The 21,132-nt window shown below is 52.3% G+C and overlaps 2 protein-coding genes across 13 annotated transcripts in view; one reads left to right on the top strand and one right to left on the bottom strand.

Annotated features, from left to right (window-relative positions):
* Positions 1-4: 4 nt before the first annotated feature.
* Positions 5-19,983, top strand: PGS1 (phosphatidylglycerophosphate synthase 1). 5 transcript variants are annotated; one of them, XM_066980203.1, is made up of 10 exons: positions 5-134; positions 5,688-5,877; positions 7,301-7,378; positions 8,391-8,490; positions 9,156-9,345; positions 9,704-9,882; positions 10,291-10,824; positions 15,013-15,161; positions 17,564-17,706; positions 18,446-19,983. In XM_066980203.1, the coding sequence occupies exons 1-9, from the start codon at positions 112-114 to the stop codon at positions 17,681-17,683; spliced, it is 1,563 nt and encodes a 520-aa protein (XP_066836304.1). In that variant the 5' UTR covers positions 5-111; the 3' UTR covers positions 17,684-17,706; positions 18,446-19,983. The 5 variants fall into 5 exon arrangements, with proteins under 5 accessions (XP_066836304.1, XP_066836303.1, XP_066836302.1 ...); XM_066980202.1 differs by having other exon boundaries at positions 18,281-19,983; XM_066980201.1 differs by having other exon boundaries at positions 7-134; positions 18,357-19,983.
* The window catches only part of DNAH17 (dynein axonemal heavy chain 17), a 37,514-nt gene continuing 34,534 nt past the window's right edge, over positions 18,153-21,132 (bottom strand). For 7 of the 8 annotated variants that reach the window (XM_048050251.2, XM_066980197.1, XM_048050252.2 and 4 more), the window contains 4 exons: positions 20,469-20,651; positions 20,065-20,208; positions 19,323-19,548; positions 18,153-18,538 (listed from right to left, as the gene is read on the bottom strand). In XM_048050251.2, coding sequence (XP_047906208.2) covers positions 18,291-18,538; positions 19,323-19,548; positions 20,065-20,208; positions 20,469-20,651 — 801 coding nt within the window. In that variant the 3' untranslated portion in view covers positions 18,153-18,290. Of the gene's footprint in view, positions 18,539-19,322; positions 19,549-20,064; positions 20,209-20,319; positions 20,370-20,468; positions 20,652-21,132 lie in introns of those variants that run through there. The other variant, XM_066980198.1, reaches the window with a different exon arrangement.

The raw sequence follows: 21,132 nt of genomic DNA, 5'->3' as shown, positions 1-21,132 counted from the left end.
ACGCTCCCCGGCGCCCTCCCCGCGCCCCGCCCGGCTCGGCCCGGCTCGGCTCGCCGCCAGGCACCGCCGGCCCATTCCGGGCAGCGCGGCCGCCCCCTCCCGCTCCCATTCATGCTCTTTCCTTCTAAGAAGAGGTGAGTCCCCGGCCAGCCCGGGGGCCGCGGCCCCCTGCCCGCTCCGCCTTCCCCGCCCCGGGGCGCACGGCAGCGGCCGGGGGGCGGCACGGCACGGGGGGGGCCGCAGCCCCGGGCTGCTCCGGGGCGCGGGGACCCCGAGGGCCGCTGCGGGACCCCCCGACACCCCGACGGCCCCCGGGACCTGCCCCCGGGACCTGCCCCCGGTGGGCGGCGGCGGGGTGCCCGGCCCGGCCGCCCAGCGCCCGGTGCCCCGCGGCCTCCCGGGGGGCGCGAGCCCCTTGGGGAGGGGGCCGCGGCGGCCCGGCGGATCGGGTGTCTGCGCCTCGCCGAGGTTATTTCAAGCACCACATTCCAGGCTGCTGCTGGCCTCGCTTGCACTTCCCAGCAGACCTGCAGGGAAGAAAACCACCCTCGCTTTGCACGCTTGGGAACAACCGGGTGACCCCCCCCGGCTGGGGCCCGGGGGCTCCGAGGGGCCGCCCAGCTCGCCTGGCCCGCAGCCCCCCTCCCGCCCCCGCTGCCAGCGCTGCCCGGCACCCCCGGGGCTCCGGGCGGCCGCGGCGCCTGTCTGTGGAGCCGGCCGCGGCCTGCGGGGAGCCGCGGCGAGGCCGAGCGGCCAGGGCCCTTGTCCCCCCTGGCCGGGAGCCCCGGGGCCGGTCCCCGGGGGTGTCCTCGTCAACTCGGCCCGCCTCGGGCCTGGCGGGCGGCAGTGCCGGCGCCCCGGGGGAGGGCAGCGCCCGGGCCGGCGGGGGACCACGAGCACGGCGGAGAGCAGGGACCGAGCCCCTTCCCGCCCGGCCCCCCGAGGCAAGCTTCCCGTTTTCGTTTGGGTATTGTCAGTTTGGACCCCGAAAACAAAACAGGCTTTGTCCGTGGGTTTTATTTTAAATAGTTTAATTTGCCCTGGAGGAGCCGCTGCCGCTGCCAGTCAGGAATAAACAGCAGAGGAGCAGTTCTGGGAAGTGAGGCTGCGGTGAACCAGCTGGGCTGAAATGCAAACGAGCTCTGGAGCCCTGCCTGGGGCGGGCGCGGTGAAACACGAGGCGGGGAGGGGCGGGGAGGCTCCGATCCGGCCCGAGCCCCGCGGCGGCGCCTCCCCGGTGCGGGACGGGGCGGGGGCGGCCCCGAGCCCCCTGCCCGGCCGTGGGGGGCTCTCCCGGGGCCCCTCCTCGCCCGGCCGGGCCCGGGGCAGCCGCGGGGCGAGGGGGGCGGTGGCGAGGGAGACGCTCCCCGCGCAGCCCCGGGCCCGGGGGGGCCCTGCCAGGACGGGACTGGGGGGGGGGCAGCCACAAGGCCCCGTGCGCCGCGGGGGGGAACCGGGCACGGCTCTGGGGCGTGCGGCCGCTGCCCGTAGGGACCACGCAGCCTGGGGGCTACGGGGCCGGGGCTGAGGGGGGAGAACGGGGGGTACGGGGGGGGGGGGGGCGGTTCCGGGCCGCCCGCTGAGCCCCGGGGCTGGGGGCAACCGGCGCGGCGCGGGCGCCCCGGAAGCGGAAGCGCGTCCCGGGCGCGTCGCCATGGCAGCGGGCGGAAGCGGAAGGCGCGCGGGGCTGATGGCGGCGGCGGCGGGGGGCGCGGCGCTGTGGCGGCGGCTGTCGGCCTGGCTGCCGCGGGGCCGCCTGGGGCTGGCCGCGCTGCTCGGCCGCCTCTCCGACCGCCTGTCCCGCGGCCGCGACCGCCGCGCCCGCAGGTAAGGAGCCCGGCCCGCGGGGGGGCGGTTCCCGTTACCGTCGCTCCGGGCCGCGCCCGGGCCCGATCGCGGCTGCCGGGCCGCGAAGCCCCGCGCGTCTGTGCGTGACGCGACCGCCCGGTCCCGGCCGCAGCCGTGAGCGGCCCCCCCGGAGCCGACCTCCCCCGGCCTCCCCGTGCCTCCCGGGCACCGAACGGGGCTTGGGGGGAGCACCGGGCGCGGGGGAGGCCCCGCCCCGCCCTGCCCTGCCCGCTGCCGGCCCTCCGCGTGCCGTGCCGGGGGAGCGTCCGGCCGCGGGCAGCGGCTGCTCCCGGTCCCGCCGCCGCCGCGCTCCCCCCGCAGCCCCGCGCCGTGTTCCTGGCGGCGCCCTGGGCCGCGCTGTCGGTGCCCTCGGGAGCGGGGCGGCAACGAGGAAATTCGTGGTAAAACCAAGCCGTTAACGCGCAGAGGTGGCCGCGTTTCTGCGGAACCGCGTCCTGGGCTCAGAACTGATCAAACAGAAGGCTTTGAAGGCGCCCTAAATAAAGGGGGGTCTTTGGCGTCCTTGGGCATCGCTCTTACTGCTCGTGGTGAGAGAGCAGCGCCAGGGCTCTGTCGTGTTCCGGTGGGGGCAGCCCGGTACAACCCTCGCCGTGAGTTACACGTATTTTTGTGAGGGGGGCACCTCTGGTGTCACGGCACACCTTTACTCCTTTTTCCTGCGGGGAGCAGACGTGCGGCGGTCACGCTCGCTGTTGTCCCAGAGCTCTGTGTTTGCCCAACGTCTGCTGCTTCCCCTGGGTAAGCCAGGGAGGTAGTTTTCAAACTTCTCTTTTGGTTTCATCGGTGTTTCTTAGCGTGCAAATTACTGAACTGAGCCCTGGAAAGACGCGGCTGAATTCAAAGGCGAACGCTGCGTGGATCCCCCTGCGGTGACTTAGTGTGGGTGAAAGGACAGCGCCGGATCCTGCAGTTTCACTTCACCTCTGGTTCTGCAGATGAGGTTTTACAGAGAATAAGAGTGTTTCGGCTCCATCATGAGTTTGTACCAAAACCACAGCTTTTAAAAATAGAACATGCAAAAAAAATCCCGCGTTTATATTTAGGGTCAGCTTCTTATGTAGAAAAGATCTGAGGTGGTTCCTTTTAGTTCTGTTTTCTCTTTCCGGTTAACGCGATGATGTGGAATCCGCGGGAAGGGTTTCCCCCCCGCCGCCGGTTTCTGTTTCTCTGAAAGCTTTCTTTGTTGAAGTATGGAATTTTGATGATTTCTTCATAATGTTACACGGTTTCTATTGTCGGGTACTGCTGAAGGATTGTGTTATACTTAGGTAGGTGCTCGAGCTTTTTGCAGTCACTCGTGGGTAGAAGCTGCAGCTTTGGCGAACGGTTGCTGCGCCGTTGTTGCTGCTGGCTGGAGCGAAATACTGATTTCCGTGATAACTGGAAGAGTCTCGGGCGTGTAACAGTAAATAAGTTCAAACAGCTCTGTCCTGCGTTAAAAGCTCAGAGTGGATATCTCGAAAGCACGGAGGGAGTTTGGTGAGTGGGTATCAGTACCCGCACAGAATTAATCTGCCGGCTGTAAGCAGGCGGTGCCGGTGAGGCACATCGGTGTTGCTCCTTCAGCAGCGCTGGGGAGGGCGATCCCGAGGAGCCCACGAGCCGAGCGTTGGCCTGGTGGAGCGGGGGCGTGGGTGAGCCTGCAGTTCTCGCAGCCCTGGCCAGGAAAGGGCTTGGAGTCCTGGTTTAGGAAGGTGGGTTCTCGGCCGCCACAGCGCCTCCTGCGAGTGCAGTTGGCCAGCTTTGGCCAGTGGAGCAATAAGGAAAATAGCTGTTTCTTCTTGCTGATTAATTATTGTCATACAATGCCATAAGAAATTGCTACCGTTACCTCAGTGGGAATAATCGTAGAGAACATAATTTGTAGTCTGCAGGGCGAGGCTGTAGTCCTGAGCTTGTTACTGCTCTGTGAGCTGTGTGCTTTATTGTTTTTACAGAGAGCGTGTGGGGATGCTAATCTGAATCCAGGTAGCTCGGGCGTCCTGGCTGCGTTTGCCACGATAAAGGGCTGGTGGGTCCCTGGGCCCGTACGTGGCCAGCGCCTTGAGACACGGGCTGAGTGAGGTCCCGGTCAAGTTCTGTAAAAATGGACTTGTGTGGGCTTAAAAAACAGCATTTCTGGTATTCCTTTTCTGCTTTGAAAAAAGAGCTTTTTTTTTCCTCCGTCTCCTACGGGATGTTTCTGTTGTTAACAGCTGAACTTCGTAATCTGTAAAACTTACGGGTGTCCAGTCTGAGCCTGGTCCCCGTGATCTGTTGAAAGACACCATCCCAGGAATTCTTGCACAGACTGACTCAGACTTTTGTTGCAATGAATAGTCAGTGACAAACTAGTGGATTTTCCAGGAAACACAACTGCAAAGTGTCTGGCTTCTGCGTAAGGGTACTCGGAAACCTTGTGAAGATCCAGTGTTTTATCATGAAGCAGTTGGGTGAAATCATCTTCCTGGAATCTGTGGTCATTTGGGCTTTGGATTATGGTAAAACCTAAAAGTTCCTCCTAACGAATTCTGGTAAAGCTCGTTATCGAGTTTCTCCTTGGTTTGTGGTGATGGCAGAATGCGCCGGGGTGGGCCGCAGGCTGGTGGTTGCCTCCTGGCCCCGTGGGACCTGGCGTTCCTCCGGGACGAGGCGGCCGCCCCCGTGCTGGCCTGATTGAAGCCGGACTCTTGCAAGGAGGTTTTGCAGTCCCAGATACTTTCTGTCGGGTTTGGGGAGGCAGTTCGGTCACTTGCTCTTCGATTCCTGGACCTCATGGGAGTTGTTGCTGCTAATTGTGCTGAAATGTGGTTTTGTCATGTGGACAGGCTCCTACCAGGGGTTGTTGTATGACTTGATGATCTTGCATGCACACTAAGCCTCCAGAGAAGAAAAAACACCATTTCCTTCTTACCGTCCCCCTAAGCAGGACTCTTAGCAGTAAGTTGGTTTCTTCAAGTGACTTCAAGAAGAAATTTCAGGACAAACTTCATTGCTTTGAAGAACGAGCTTCCTGCTGGCGCCCCGACCTCCCTGTTACTTTGAAGTCTGTGGAAGAAGCGGTGACCTTCCTTTAGTGCCGGGGCAGAGTGCAGGCGGCACAGCTGAGGCTCGCTACCCCGTGCTTCTCCGCCGTGCTTCTCAGCGCGCACCCCGGGACCCCTTGCCTTGTAGCCCTTGAGACGCTGCCCTGTGAGCCGTGTTCTGGTGCTGTGGCTTCGCTGCTTTTGCTAGGATGGCATTCAGGCACTTTGCATGTTCCGGATCTTTTTTTGGACAAGTTTGAGGGCTTGAGGCTTGTTTGTTTGTTTCATTAAGGAACTTTTAGAGGAGTGTGATGTGTTTTAAAACATCTTTACTTGAAACAGAAACAAGTAATCCTTAGCCCAGCTGAGAGCTAAGCTAGAAATGGAAGTGACTGTTGACCGTGGCAAAACTGCTGCGTGTGTGATTGCGGGATAGCTGCTGGCCACGGCAGCACCGCCAGACTGCTGATCTGCGGGTGCCCGGAAGAGCTGGCAGCTCAGCCTCGCCAGCTTCTAGCCCCTGCCCTCTCCTGTTCCCCCGTTCTGGTGAAGAAGCTGTTTCCCCCTACCTCCCCGGCCAGTTAGGGGCAGGAGCCGATGATGTTAAGATCTGGTCCGTCACCTTTAGCGTATGTTTTCTATCCTAGATTTCGTTTTGATGAATCTACTGCAAGTATGGGAAGGGCACTGTTGCTCTTGTGAACCCTTCTGATGCCTTGGCCCTGCTTGTGGCTCTTCCTTTACCTCCTTGGAGGCTGTTTGTGGGAAGCAAAGGCTCTGTCACACAGAATTCCTCCCCCTCTCTTTCTACAGATCGTCATGGCTTCTCCTAGCACCGCTGCTCACCCCTCCTGTCCCTGTGGTCACCGCCCCGCCGTGTTCCCTGTGTCCGGAAGGAGCGCACAGGTTCCAGTGGATCCGGAACCTGGTGCCAGAGTTTGGGATCTCCAGCTCTCACGTCAAGGTGCTTTCATCCCCGGCTGAATTCTATGAACTCTTGAAGGTCAGTTGCGGGTTCCGAGCATGATCGGTTTTTGGGAACTGCAGTGGTTACGGGCAGTCACAGGCAAGTTGGTGGGAAGGAGCACCTGCAGGTCGGTAATGCAGCCTTCTGCTTGGAACACGACTGTTGTCAACATGAGATCAGCTCGGCCAGGCTTTGTCTAGCTGAGTCTTGAAAACCATTGAGGGCAGAGATTCCACCCCTCAGTAGCCAGTCCCAGTGCTGGGCTGTCTTAGTCATTTAAATTTTTTTTTTTGGTGTCCAACCTGAACTTCCCAAAGCACTGTTTGTGGCTGCTATGTAGATATAAAAATATTTATATGACTATAACTACAAAGAAAAATTTGCCTCGGTTGTCTTTGTAACCACTCTTCAAGTCGTTGTAAGCTGCTGTTAGGTGACTCCTCGCCTTCTCTTTGCAACACCAAACAAGCACAGCTCCCTCAGTCCCTCCCAAAGGTCTCTGCTCAGTACCGTGTGAGTCCTGTAACGCTGCGTCTCGCAGGTAAGTAGCAGGACCGAGGGGAGAATTCCCGCTCAATTGCTGGAGTCTTTTCACAGCGTGTATTTAAAGCAAGTTCAAGTAATTCTGAAACATGGTTTAGATGGCCACAGTAAGCTGTTGGAGGGCAAGGCTTGGGTGGGCCCTGAAGGCAGCATGAGAGTCAGCAGCAGCTTCTACCCTGTGCAGCATCAGCAGTGAGCAGAAGTGGAAAGAGGAGAGCTCCGTTAGCAAAGGTCTCCTTTCACCCCCAGGTGGAACAAGCGAGTGCTCGGCACAGGGCCTGGATGCGGGTGGTTGGGCAGGCTGGGGCACCGCTCACTGCCCGCTAAAGCATTGTCGCTTAGGAGTCTGTGGATCTTCAGGAAGGCATTAACTTGTTCAGAAGCAAAACTTTGGAAACTTTAGGATCGGGGAATAACGCAACAAACAACTTGAGGTTGGGAAAGCCCTCTGGAGGTCTAATCCCTCCCACAGAACAGGAACAGCTTTGAATTTAGGTCCAGCTAGGTTCTGGCTAGTTCACAGGGCGGGATGCGGAGAACTAAAGCAGTTGCAGAATGAAAAGTGGGATTGCCAGTGTGATAGTGATACATTCCAAAGCTTGCGGCTGGGGCTGTGTAACTGCTCTTGTGTTTAATAGTTTTAAGTGCAGGAATGCGTTCCTCAGCTTTCCAAAAGGCATTTCAGTTTTTGGATGCAGCAGTGATGCTGATCTTGCTCTGGAAAGACCCGCGTGTTTTACGTCTTTGCTGTCAGTGTGTTGTTATTTCCGTGGTTACAAGACAAGGCAGACAATGTCATGATTTGGCAAAGTGCTTCTCCTCAGGGGGACTACAGCTGTACCGTGGTTTAAATGATTAGCTCCTAGTGATCAGAGCGATCGAGGATGAACCTGAATTTATTTTCTGCTCCTCTCAGGTGCAGATAAAAACAGCCAAGCAGCGAGTGGTGATGGCTTCACTCTACCTGGGAACAGGGCTCCTCGAACAGGAGCTGGTGAGTGTGGAAATGGATTGGGAAGGGGTGGAAGTGAATGCAGAAAGAAAATGCCTAGCCTTGCAAAAACATTTACATACATTTTCTCCTCTCCTTGAGAGCTTTCTCAGGGTTCCTGGCTGTATTTGTGTCCTTGTGCTCGGGATGGAGAAGGGAGGTGTACGCAGTTTGTTCTAAGCCTAGTGCAGAGCCATGTAACCAGTGAATGTTTTCACGGGGTAATGAGCCTGGATATTTCAGACTGCTAGAGGTTACTGGCATGGTGTTCAAAGGGTATTTGAAGAACTGTGGGATCATGGGTGATTTTTTTTTCCTTGCCATTTTTCTTGACCATGATTAAAGTTGTATACGTGTAGCGTTGTGTTTTATCCTGCAAGTGCAGAATACTGATGCGTTGCTAGCTCTTTGCATTTAAGACAGAGGTCAGTTTTGCTTCGTGTTGTTTACCTTTTCTGTTTCCTGTCCTTCCCTCTAGAAACAAAAGCATTCCCTAAGTCCTTTAGGGAGAAGCCTGACCTTGGCCAAATTCTTACATTTGAAATCAGATTCTGTAGCAGGGTAAAGGTGGACGGAGTCCTGAACAGCGTTTTGTGCCTGGCTTTGTCTGGGCTTGCACACAGGGTTTGAATTTGCATGTGACAAACAGCCTCGTGGTTAAGGAATAAAACTGCCTCTGTATCGTTTGTGAACTCCTACCAAGGTTTTCCTTTGGTAACACAAATCTGCAGTTTGGGAATGACGTTGGAACTTTTTCTGCTAAAATTAATTGCTGTTCAGAGGCCTGAATGTATGCATGTGGAATTGACGCCCTTTCCTATGTTGCTCTAGGCTGATAGAGTAGGTTGCCAGTCTGACAGATGCAAAGTCTAAACTAGCAGTGTTTTGCATGACTAGGAAAGACTTAGAGTAGGGGATGGAAACTTTCGTGACCACTGACCTCCTGGTTTCTGAACACTTTCCTTATAAAGCTTCGTTTGCTTTCTGTAATGAGTAGTGCGATCTCTCTCTGCAGGTGGATTGCTTAGAAGAAACACTGGAGAAATCATTGCAAACAAAAGAATCACCAGACCTCAGAGTTTCCATTCTTCTTGACTACACCAGGGGGTCTCGAGGTAGGTATTATGATACTCTGCTTTCTTCAAAGGCTTGTTTTGTAGCTGGGCCGGACGTGCTGTCATTTTTAAGAGAGAGGCTGCCTTGGCTGATTGGACCTGCAGGCTTAAATCACGTGCATTTCAAAACCTGTCCTCTTGTGTACCAGTAACTACATATTCCCAGAAAATCTTCAAGATGAGCAGCTTTTTTTAAGAAAATAGGTGCCAGAAAATCACTGGGCCAGACTGTGCTCTGTGCAACTTGTTCTTTCTTGCTCGTTCAGTTCACGTGTCAGTACGTTTGCCCTTATCTATCATGCTCTTTTTTATTTTCATTTTTAAAGGATAGTGGGGGAATTGTTGGAAGTAGCAGTACGCTTAACCTTTTGTGGTGACTCCTTGTAGCATGTGTTATTAGTGTTGGGTGTGGGACAGTGTCAGTCCTGCCCAGTAATTGTTGGCAAGGCCCATTCCTCAACAAACATACGGTTCTGGATATTGATTTTGATATTGACATAAGTGTCAAAGAAAGTGATTTAAAAAAAATAAAAGAAAAAGAAAAAGTTCACCTGCAGATGAGAGGTGCTCATTCTGTAAGCAGCTCCTAGCTGAGGAGTTGTGCCATGTCATGATGTATTCCCTGCATGGTGCGACCCCGTGTGTGTAACTCCCGTGTCTCCCAGGCAGGAAGAACTCTCGAACAATGCTAATTCCGTTGCTGCAGCGATTCCCCGAACGAGTCCGTGTTTCCCTCTTCCACACCCCAAACCTGCGTGGACTTCTCAGGCTCCTGATTCCGGAGCGTTTTAATGAGACCATTGGACTGCAGCACATCAAGGTCTATCTCTTTGACGATAATGTGATCCTGAGCGGGTGAGTCCTTTCCTCTCCAGGCCTTTCTATGATTCATTTAGCTGAGGTTTTGATGCAAGGTATGCATACCACCAGTATTGTCTGAACTTCATTATTTGCATCTGTTTTTTCTGTAATGATCATAGCAATGCTCTTCTGATACGGAAGAGCAACCATAGGTCTGTCACGTGAAATTCTCATAAGAAAGACAGCCTTTCTCAAAAACAAAACAAAACAATCTTCAAGATTCAAAAGGAAATGGCCAGTTTGTGCTTTAGTCTTGTTACATGTGGGGTGTGATCTGCAACTTAAGCTGGGGCATTCAGGATCACATGCATATGCTCTGTTCTGGAACTCAGCTCTCCTTTTTCTCTCCTAGTGCAAACCTGAGTGATTTGTACTTCACCAATCGTCAGGACCGCTATGTTCTCCTGCAGGACTCTCCTGAGATTGCAGACTTCTTCACGGAGCTAGTGGACGCAATTGGAGATGTGTCTCTGCAGTTACAGCAGGATGATACAGTCCAGATGATGGAGGGGATGGTACACCCCTACCAAGGTAGGAGGGAGTCTTCCTGTCTGGTTGGATGATAAGATCCAGAGGAGAGGAGTGACAGCCAGTATTTTATTTAAGGAGGATGTGAACTCTATCTATTTGTGAAGTGTTGAGTGTCTGAGCACTGTTTACGGACTGTGGGGCATCCCATTTCTGTGCCATGCATTATCTAAAACAAGGTTGCTGGAGTTGCACCTGAATCTATCAGGGTGTTTGTAGCACAGTTCCTAGCTGTCTTTAAAACGCCAGTTTCTCAGACATAGAGAAGAAAGTTGTTTGGTTTTTGTGTCAAAAAACTCCTTTTTGTTCTGATATTGATGTCCTGTCATTAGCTTTTCCTGCTACATAATAGGTGGTGCATAGCTCTGAACTATTAGGTCTTAAATGCGATCTGTCCTGGGTTTGCTGCAGGAGACAAGGTGGCTTACTGTGAGATAGCAAATCGAAGAGTCATGGAAGTGATCAACTCTGCCAGGACACGACAAGAACTCCTTCACGCAAAGACTTTCCACAGCAGCCAGCAAAGCAACTCCGCGTTATCCCAGCAAGGCTCTCAAGCGTCTGGGGGTCTGAAACCAGAACCAGACACCTGGATTTATCCCTTAATCCAAATGAAACCTTTTGGGATTCAAATAGACGAGATGGTCACAGAGACGCTGCTGACAGAGGCTGAACGGGACGCCAGGATATACCTCACCACTGGCTACTTCAACCTGACGCAAGCTTACATGGACCTCATTCTGGGCACTAGGGCAGAGTATCGGATTCTTCTGGCCTCACCAGAGGTGAACGGCTTTTTTGGTGCCAAAGGGGTGGCAGGCGCCATCCCTGCTGCCTATGTTTACATAGAACACCAGTTTTACAGTGAGGTCTGCTACCTTCACCAAGAGGAGAGGGTCCAGCTGCAGGAGTACTCTAGGGCTGGGTGGACTTTCCATGCCAAAGGTAAGATGCCCATTTCCCAAGGGGACTCATTCAGAAAGCATGTGAGCCTTCCCATATACTTGGAGCGTGTGACTAGCGAGGGGATGGCTGGGCGCTGAGTCTAGATTTAACCTCCAGATTACTCATCCAAGGCTCGCACACTTTGCTTGCACAAACCTGAGTGTTTGGAGCACTCAGGAGACAACTATGCAAAGTCACGTCTTGCCTCTGGATTTCCAGTTTAAATATAGTCCCAGGGGCTGTACAACAGCTGTCCTCACGGCAACGGTAAGATACTGTCTTGATGCACAACGTGACGTGAAACAAAAGGAGGCATCTCTATGGGTATTTATGGTCGCAGAAGCAGTTGTGATTCAGTTTCTTGTATCCCTCTTGACGGTTTGAGCAAAAAGAGGCGCTGACTGTGTCAGGGACCCCAGTGCCATGGGAGTGCGCTGGCGGTGGCTCCCCAGTGGTCCTGGATGCCGGGTTCTCGTGGCAGCAGGTCTTCGTGGGGATGACCCGGGTGTGAAGGGATTTGTACCAGCTCCCGCTTACAGCACGTGGGAAAGCGCAGTGTAGTGAGTAAGTGTGCTCCTGTGCCTTCTGAGAGCTGGGGGCAGCTGGAGGGGAAGTAACTGAGAAACAAATGCAGTTAACTTAACAAATGCAGTTAACTTAAAAATAAAAAAAATCTGCCATCATAGTCTTCTGTGGAGGACTCCACTTTCTTTCTTGCTTGATAGAAAGGGCATAACTTTCGCAAGCCCAGCACCACCTTGACCAGAGCATGAATATTTTCCCTTGACTGGTTGTTGCTGGCTCTCTCTAAATTTTCCTTTCAGAAAATCCAGACGCTGACCCTCCTCTTCTACTGTGACACTGCAGTAAACACACAGTAGTAGATTTTACTAATGCAAATAGTTTGGGAAGCCTGCTGAAGCAGGGATATCTTTTTAAGAAGTCTGGCGCGTGTGACTTTGCCAGTGTCTAGCTTCTTATGGTCGTCCCGTTCCGAGGCGCGCCAGTGCCGCACCTCACAGAATGACTCGGAGTCGCGGTTGAGCGCGGCCCTCAGCTGAGACATGCGTGCCGCGTGCCTTTGTTACCCTGATCTTCGGCAGGCAGAGCTCCGCTGCCGTGTGTCACTTCCTGCGGTGGCTCACGGTCCCGCAGGACAGCTGGGTTCCTGTAAGCGGTACCAATCTGGCACTCGTTAACATGCGCGTTTCCACAGCCGGCGGCGTGCTGAGGGGCGTTCTCATTGTTTGCAGCCTGCGCCTGATGGGAACGGTGGCAGGATGCGTCCCCGGAGCCAGCGCAGGCCTGTTCCAGGGGCCATGGCCAGCAGTTCATCTGGGTTTGTTTGTTTAAGGAGATTAGCTGCTAACGATTGTGGGAATGCCTCTATCTGCCCTGCTTCCTGCAGCGCTGTTCGGAAGAAGGTTCAGAGGTGGCAGGGAGAGAAAGCTGCTGATTCGGCCTTCTCTTGTCTAAAGAAAATAAACGAGTGTTACTGGGCTGCCTATATATAGAAACTACAGATCTTCCCGACGAGTGCTGTGCCTCGACAGCAGCGACACCGGCACCTCGGGTGCCCTAAAACCCCTATCGCAGGCCGGGGGCTCCGCTGAGGAGGTGCCTGCCCGGCTGGGAAGTCGTGTGTGATCTGCCTTCCAGGAAGCACGTGCTCAAGGGTTCTGTGGTTTGCAGGTTCCTCCTCTTGCCGGGCACTGCTGGCTCCGAGTGGGACTTTGTGGTTTGGCATAGATTGAGCACGGGCTGCTTCTCCAGGCTACCGGCGTGCACCACCTGCCTGGCAGCCAGCCCCTGCTTGGCCGGGCTGTGCCCCGGCGGGGGGAGCGACGCGAGGCTCGGGGGCTTGGCAGGAGGGGCAGGCTCGGGTGCTGCCGCCTCGCGCCTGTTCCCGCTGTGGAGCGCGGGAAGGGGCAGCTGGGAGCTCCCTGCTCTGGCCCGCTCTGCCCTTCGGCCCGCGCTCGATTCCGTTTCCTTCTGCAGGAGTCGTGCAGCGTGTGAAAGAGGACGGGGCAGAGGGGGAAAAGGGGCGAACCTGGGGACAGAGGGGAGACACCTGGAGCTTGGTGGCTGGCGAAGAGTACGGCTGCCGCGGCACAGGGTGCCTGTTGCTGCCGCCCCCTCGGGCTGAGGCGAGGGCCACCCTTCAGCCAGCCCCCTGTGGGAGGAACATGTAGCTGATGCGCACCAAATGCGGTCCTGCTGCGCCTGGTGTTCTGCAAACCCTTCCAGCGCCTCCCGGAGCCTTTTGTATCCCCAGGCGCAGCTTCCTGCACCGCGCGCTCCTGTGGGGTTGTGACTGTCCTGAGCTCTGTTGGGTGCCAGTGCAGCTCCAGCAGCCCAGCCCAGAGCGCCGCGTGGCTGCCGCGCGCGTGTGGGTAGGAAATGCAAACCTTGGCAGGGGGAGAAGCTTTCCTGGGTGTGATGCCATGAAATGGGCCCGCAGAAGTGTGGAGCCGCCGGTCTCCAGCAGCGCTTCTGGGTGCGGTGCTGCAGGTGAGGCAGGCCTGCCCCTTGGGATTCGGGTCCCTTCCACAAAAGCACCAGGTGACAGAGTGCAGGGCAGGTGGCTGTTTGCTCCGAGATAAACCTGCATTGCTGCTATTGAGCGGCGGCTGGGAAACAGCTCTTCCTCTTTCTGGAAAGGTGAGTCACTGTTTGGGCAGATCCTGCCAGGTGGCCATAAAGCTAGAGACACAGGAAAGGCTTTAGGGCTGCCGCAGGGCCGCTTAGGAAGAGCGCGGCAGCATGCTGCTCGTGGCTGCTGGCCCAGCACGCCTCTGGCCGGCCGTGGGGAGCCTGCTGCTGCTGCCGGGCTCGGGCACCGGGCGGCCGCTGCGGCCGCTGCCTTTGGTGGCAGAGACGGCCAAAAACCTGTGCCGTCTGGTGGCCCCGGCCTCCTCGCCTGGTGGGCTCTGCGTCCCGCCGTGGCCGGGGGGTGGCCGGGGGACGCGGCGGCGGCTCAGGGCCGTGAGGCGCAACTGAAAGCGGCCGCGGAGCTGCCGAGTGCGTGACGTGGGGGCGGGGAGGAGGTTACAGGAACCAGCGGTGAATCGGCAGCTTCTTACTCAAGGCATTCTTGGAACTGCTCTGGGGTTGAGTTAGGAAACCTGCTTCTATTTTAAGGACTAGGTGGTTTTTTGGCTACGGTTTCTTTGTTGTAGTCCTTGTGTGACTTGCAGTAGGGATAGGGCATCTGTCAGGGACCTGCCGGGGGCTTTGCCGGGTGCCCGTGCGCTCCAGGGGAGAGCAAATGCTCCCTGCGTCTGTTTGTGGGCAGAGGGGGGCTGCGGAGCTGGCCCTTGGCAGCAGCTGTGGCTCCCCCGTGGCACCCCCAGCTGCTCTTTGCTGCCACGCTCAGCTCTGTGCTTGACAAACCGTCCCGGGTTGTCTCGTGCTTGCGCTCGCCTTTGTGCTGGTAAAGCTGTGTGTAAGCTGCAGGGGTGGGTGGACCTGGGAGTCTTCATCCTGGCAAGAACCGAAATTCGTCTTCTGGTTGCTCCTCAGGAAGTGAGTGGGTGTAATAATTTGCACTTCTCTTACTAGTGTTTATTTCATGCGAATTCACCTGTCAGCGAGGGGAGGTGCCTCTTCACACCGCTGTCTTGTGAGGTCTCGGGAAAGGGGTTACTCACCGTGCACCCGCGCTGCTTCCAGTCCTGAACTGACTGCCTCAGTGCCGGCGTGTCTGCGTGGCGCTCCGGCGCGTGATGCTGGCTTTCCTTTCCCTGCTGCAGAGAACTGACAAATCGTTTGCCTTATTTCAGTGTTTCGGAGATGTCATGGTGCAAAACGACCTCTGACTTAATGACGGTGACTCATTCTGAATTATTTTTGGGCCCCCCTTGCAGTGCATTTATGTTCTTAAGAAAGGGTCCCTGGGGTGGCACCGAGGGTGCCGCAGCCCCCTGTAAAGGGCACGCAAGGCTGGGCAATGCGAGCCGTGCAGGTGCCCCCAGGGTTCGCACTAAGCTCTACAAGAGCCAGCTCTGCACACTTGACCGGCTACAAGGAAGCGTGTTTTTGACAACTCGCTTCGTGTCGTGGTCATTTATAGTTACTGTAAATCTAACATCTTTAATTCATTTCTTCTAAGTGAAGCAATTGTTTGAGGCTACCCCAGTCATTTCCTTTGTCTGCCACGCTTCCTTTCCTCTCCTGTTTTTCCTGCAGGCCTCTGGCTGTACCTGGCAGGAAGCAACCTTCCCTGCCTAACGCTGATTGGCTCTCCGAATTTTGGGTATCGATCGGTTCATCGTGATTTGGAAGCTCAGGTTGCGATAGTGACAGAAAATAAAGCTTTGCAGCAGCAACTCCATCAGGTAGGTGGCTGTTCAGGGGGAGGTAACGTGCATGCTGTGCTCCTTGGTCACAGAGGGAATGCTGATGACGCAGTCGCAATAAAAACCTACAGCCACAATCATTCAAACCCTTCTTGAGCATAGGAAGTCTCAAGGAGCTGTCAGTTAAGTGACTATTGATGAGATGCCTGCTACAAGTGCCTGTTTCTGGGAAATGGAGGCCGTAAATGGGCAAGAACATGTGTCCCCAGTGAACTCGACTATCAGAGCGCTCAGGCGCTGGATGCTGAGACACGGCATTCGGGGAGGATCACGCAGCACGTTCTTGGGCCTTATCCCCCGATATTTGGGCATTGCCAAGGTAGCACCGTGCTCTGGGGTGGTGAGGTCAGGCCCTCTCAACCACCAGTCTCATGCCTGTGGAGGACTTTGCTTCTCAGGCATTCGGGAAATCCTTTGTAGGAACATAAATGCCAAGCAGTTAGCTTTTGGTGGCTGCCCACAGGCTATGGAGGTGAACAAGGGCAGGGGATCTTGGTGTAGTTTCTGCAGTAAGAGCGTTTCTGGGCTGGTTGTGCTGCCCCCGAAGTTATGTGCTGCAGCTCCCCATGTTTACACAAGCATTTTTCAGTGGTTTAACGTTCCGTGTCCCAGGTTTTTCTGTTTCATTAGGCAGCTTAGACTGTTAAGCACTCTTCTCTAAACACTGTCAGTCTTGACTCCGAATCTTCAGCTGGAGCTGACATTGTCCCACGCAATTCCTCACGTAGTACTCTGCTACAAAGCATATTGGCTTTTGTTGCCTTTGTGTGTGACTTACGGATCTGAAAAATGTATTGTAATAAGCTGAGTCTTGGCATAAGAAGGCACAGTTGTCTTCAAGATCAATGGGAATTGCCCTATTGCATCAGGGCTCTTCCACAGAATGAGTCAGAGTATATCTAATCAAAAACAATTCTATTACTGGAAGAGTTGCCTGAATATTTCAATTCATATCTTGCCTCTACTTGTTTCTAATGGAAGGAGAGAATCAATGAAAATATGACAAAGGAATTTTTCTCAAACAGTGCTGCAGTGATCTAATTTAAAGGGCTTTAAATGATTCCCGTTTGCTGGAAGCTGATTTTGAGATTGGCTGTCTGTTTACTGCTCTGTGACCATTGTTTAGAAGACTTAATTTTATGCCAAGGTGATAAAGCCTCTAATGGAGTGTTGTGTTTCTTTCTCTGTGCAAATTATAACTCTATTCAGCACCCTAGCTGAAGTGACATTTCAGCTATACGAACAAACTGAATACTAAGCTTTTCCAGTGGCTGGTTTTCAAGGAATCCTGACATGTAAAAAAGTGTGTTCTGGGCTTTTCTATTTGATTTCTTTTTTGAGCATTTAAGCTTTCAGTCTTCTTAATAATAACCTTCTAAATAATAACTGAGCTTTTAATATTGCAGCTGATGTGCACTAGCTGCTTCTGAATACTTAACTTGTATGTGCCATGAAATCACTTTGGCTATGTAGCATTCAGTTCCAAATCTCACTAAGGATTTTTAAAATGGGGAAAAATTGAGTGGTCTGGGTATCTCACTGAATGAACTGCTCCTTTCCAATGCTTAGTTCCTGCTTCTGTGTTCCACTCTGAATTTTTACAGCACAGTGTTCCTTCTGTTGTTTGTGACAGTTTAACTAGTCAAAAAAAAAAAAAAAGATTAAGAACAGATTTACAGGAGCTGGTCTGCTCTTGTTTGCCTGCAAATCTAGAAACCTAACTACCTTTGATAAGAAAACCACTTCTACCTTTGATCAAGCAGCTGCTTTCACGTGCAACTCGAGCATGTATCATCATCATGATGGTTCATTTCCTTCTTCAGCAGTATTGTGTACACACTGAAGAAGCCTAAGTGTTTCTGGTAATTTAGTTGAAATCATGACTGCATATTCATTTGAAAACACAGAGCTTGAGCCGTGTCTAGAAAGAGCTGCGTAAGCCAGTCTCTTGAGATTATGATAGAGTTTCCTTTTCTGGCAATTACGGCAAGGGATTTAGGATTCTTCTGAAACTGAAGGTTAGCTCTCTTGCAACTGTAGGGCACAAAAAGGCAAAGTGTTCTCCCTTTGCTCTTGGTAGAGTTTAAATTGCTAATTCTCGATGGTCAGTTACTTGGCTCGATGATAGTCATCAAAAGGTGGAGTAACGTGGCAGACGGGTTTGAAGGACAGATCCTGTGCTAACTCCTTGGTGGTTTGGTTGCTCTGTGAGTTGTACTGCATGGAATGAGACTCCTGCGTTCAGGCTTGTGGGAGAAATGATGCATCCTTTTGGCAGGATCCACGGCCAGTTTTACCTGAGAACTGCCTTTTCTTAAAGGTCATTATATTAAAATTGAACGCTTAGAATTTACTGGGATGATGTTTCTTTCCCTGTACAGGAGCAAGAGCAGCTTTACCTCTGCTCAGGCGTAGTCTCATCATCAACGTTTGAGCAGCCAAATCGGTATGTGAAGCTGTGGGTGAAGCTAATAACTCCTCTGATCAAGAATTTCTTTTGAAAGAAGAAAAGTTGCTGCTTTGGGTGAGTTTTCTGCCGTTCTTATGGGGAATTTATATGATACTGACTGTGGTTTATTAGTGCAGTAGACTTTTACATGTGGAAGAAATGGATGATGGAAATACACAGATGTGGAAAAAAAAAATCATGTGTCTCTTTTCTCCTGAGTTACTCATCACTTTGACTAGAATCACCTACTAATATTGCTGGAAGCTTTGTGCAGCTGTATTTTAGAACCAGTCGTTCAGATGTTTAACGGGATGGAAGGTGATGTTTAATGGGTGATCAAACAAATAGCTGTGAAGAGAGAGCTCTGAGAAGGAAAGGAGTCTAGGTGGTTGCAAGCCATTGTTCCATTTGGCTTGCTTCAGTGCCCTGGCTCTCAAGCAGCACTTCATCAAAAACCACCAACTGAAAACCGGTATCTGTCATAAGAAACTCTACGGCTTGTAAGAGTAGTCTCCACATGATTTTTAGTCTCCAGCACTATTTTTATTGATACTTTGCTTAAAATAGTATTGGTACGATCAAATTCATAGTTACACAGGTTTGTTAGTATTATTTTTTGGCAAGTAAAAGCATCTGCTTTTTTCCGTAGGCATTCAGTTTTAGATCTGCAAGAGCAGAGCAACAGCAGCAAGGATCCACTTGGCAGCTTTTTCTTTTGTCTTTAGGTTAAAGGTCCAGACATAGGTGGGACCTCGCATCCGTGTCTTATAGACAGGACATTCATAGACGTTCTTGGTGTCCATGCGGTCCACAGGGATGGCTCTGATGAAGATGACTGGCATCATCGGCGTCAACTCCTTCAGCCGAGCATCTGCGATAACCCCGGACGGGATGTCCCATCGAGCGCCTGCAATATTACAAAATTGTTGTGGTACCGGCTACTCAAAGGCCTTTTCACTTAGAGGTGGCTGCTTTCGTAACTGTTAATGGGTGGGAAGGAATTTTTCTAGCAGCACAGTTCAGGGATAAAGTGTGCAGGTTGGGTAACTGCGGCTTAGTAGTCGTTAGGGCTAACGTTATCATCTCGCTGTGACTCATGAATGCGTTTTGCCTTGCTGTGTGTGGGATGTCTAAATAAGTCGTGCCCCCACTCATCCCTTAGCACAGGTTTGCATGGAAGGTGCATAGCTGCAGGTAGAACGTGGTCATGGTGGGGAACTACAATAAGCTGTCCGGTGTGCTCTGTGCCCTTGTTCCAGTTGACCCTTTTGGTGCTCAGCTAATACTACCATCTCATTCCCTCTCATTTTTTTAACAGTATTTTAGGTTCTGAGTTTCCTGATTTGTCTTATTCACACATTATATAGCAGGGTAATATATTTGTTCACTAGAAACGTGTAGCTTCAAACAACCCAGTCCTCAGGTTCATACTACGCAGTCTGCATTTCCAGAAAAAAAATTCTGGTTTGTGAAACTCTGCTCGTAAACTGGATGGGTGCTGCCCTCAGCTGGCGTGTGTCTGACACTAGCACGGATAAAGGCTCCGCTGCTTGGAGCTTTTGCAAAAGCTGTACAAATAAAAATTTAGTAAGTTATAGAATATTAACACCTGCTCTGTTTGCAGTAATTTTTTAGGCTGACCTGGGATTTCTCTGTGCCTGAAACATCTCATAAAGGATGCAGTCTTTTACCTTCCATGAATAATCCATGTACATAGGAGCCTTCTCTGGGTGGAGCTGTCATATCCTCACGGTTTTTCTTGGTCACTTCCACTGAAAGGCACATCTTGTCCAGTGGCCATTCATTTTTTCTGGCCATGGACTGCATGATAGCAGTGAGGAAAGACTGGGGATTGAAGAATCCTGCCAGCCACACTGTCGCAGGCAGCACAAAGTCCGTTGTCCAGACTTCTAGTTCCTGGAAAATAAAACAGCAAAGTCCTTTAGAGTGAAGCGTGGCCTTTGGACAGTGGAGTACTGCTTTGATGTAACAAAGATGTGCCTAACGCACAAGCTTCAGGTAATGGGTGGACTAGGATGGAGTGGTCTTCGATGAGTAAATAGCATATTGCACTGCAGCAATTAAACTTCAGCTGTTAATTTGGGTTGCAGTAGATACTGCTGCTATTTCTTTTTAACAAAGCCACGCTTTAAATACATGGTTTTATTAAACATTTTTTCTTCTGGGACTTAAAAAGTTACTATTGGGATATTTAATGTTCTTTTAAAGCAGCGATATATGCTAATGGTGGGTCTTTTCAAACTTCTGCTCTCGTTCTTGGGGTAACAGTCCATTTCAGATACTTTAAACTGCTTAAATTAATATTGAAAAATAAAACAGTTAAGCACTGTGTATGCTGATGGAAGTGATTCCTGGTCTTCTGTGGTATCTGCTTGTTCCACAAGATTTAACATTCAAAAGAAATCTGCTCACCCTGATCCGAAGGAGCAGGTCTGCGTACCACGCTCCTAAGCTAAGAAGAGAGGGGTAGGCGTAACGCGTCCACGATTCGGGCACGTTGTCGTAGAAGAGCGCGTTTGCCAGCTCTTCCATATCTGATGTAATCGTTAGTTCTCCCTTTAAAAAAGAGAAAAGTCTGGGCAGTTTTATCTGGAAAAAGCTAGACTGATGGAAGTATTTGATTTCAAACCCAGTACAAAGCACAGGGCTGGTGCTGCCGGACTCTACCTCACGTGATGGGATGTGTAAGGGTGTGAGCAAGGGTAGCCGGGTGGTTTCTACAAGTCAGGGTTTGAAACAAGCAACAGCCATTTGCAAATCACGAGAAATTATTTGGGAGGGAGAGATGCGTCTTAGCCAGCTACCTAAATGCATACCTTTAGTCCCAGATCTAATTCTTTCAGAGAGCGCCTGATTTCGTGGGTCAAGATGTTCATCCTTTCGCATTCCTGGAAGGCAACCACCACGTACGGTGTCTTGTCCTCTGCTTTGGCCATGATCTCCATCATGTTGAATGGCTCTGGCAGCTTCTCAATGATCTCGTCTAGCACTGACTTCACCTGGAAAAAATAGACCATAAAACTCCTCTTATCTAGGGAAAAAAATGCTGCAAGTTAACAGTTAGTTAAGCTAGTAAGATTTTTCTTTTTCTGCCTTTGTGCTTTCCTGTGCTTCCTCCTTTGTTAGTAATTCTCTATATTTTTAGTAACTACTCCTGAGTCTTAAAAAGCTGCAGCTCTGTGTTCATAGCTTGGAAGATCAGATCTCAAGCTAAGATGACTGAAATTCAACTGTAAAATCCAAGGAGTCAGAAGGAAGACTTTAAAAAAAAATGAAAAATTCAGTATTTTTAGTAGTTGTCATCATGAAAGGAAATTACTAAGCACCCTCTAGCTGCTGAGGATGCTGTGCGTGAGCCACACTTTGCCTTTGGCACGTCCCTACCTGTCAGAGTAACCTTTCTGAACGCTGCTGCCTCTTGTAACTGCGCCCTGTGTTCATGTTGAGTAAACACACACAAACTGGTGGGCAGCGTTTGTA

Source organism: Anser cygnoides, chromosome 19 (genome assembly GCF_040182565.1).
Source record: "Anser cygnoides isolate HZ-2024a breed goose chromosome 19, Taihu_goose_T2T_genome, whole genome shotgun sequence".
Classification (NCBI taxonomy): Eukaryota; Metazoa; Chordata; class Aves; order Anseriformes; family Anatidae; genus Anser; species Anser cygnoides.
Note: the sequence above shows the minus strand (reverse complement) of the source record. Positions and strands in the feature narration are given on the sequence as shown.

Bases quoted from the DNA above. Each gene is read 5' to 3' on its own strand.
- PGS1 (XM_066980204.1), top strand. From the start codon at position 1,655: ATGGCAGCGGGCGGAAGCGGAAGGCGCGCGGGGCTGATGGCGGCGGCG. The intron at 7,379-8,390 runs GTGAGTGTGGAA...CTCTCTCTGCAG, and splicing joins GGCTCCTCGAACAGGAGCTG to GTGGATTGCTTAGAAGAAAC. The intron at 10,825-15,012 runs GTAAGATGCCCA...TTTTTCCTGCAG, and splicing joins GTGGACTTTCCATGCCAAAG to GCCTCTGGCTGTACCTGGCA.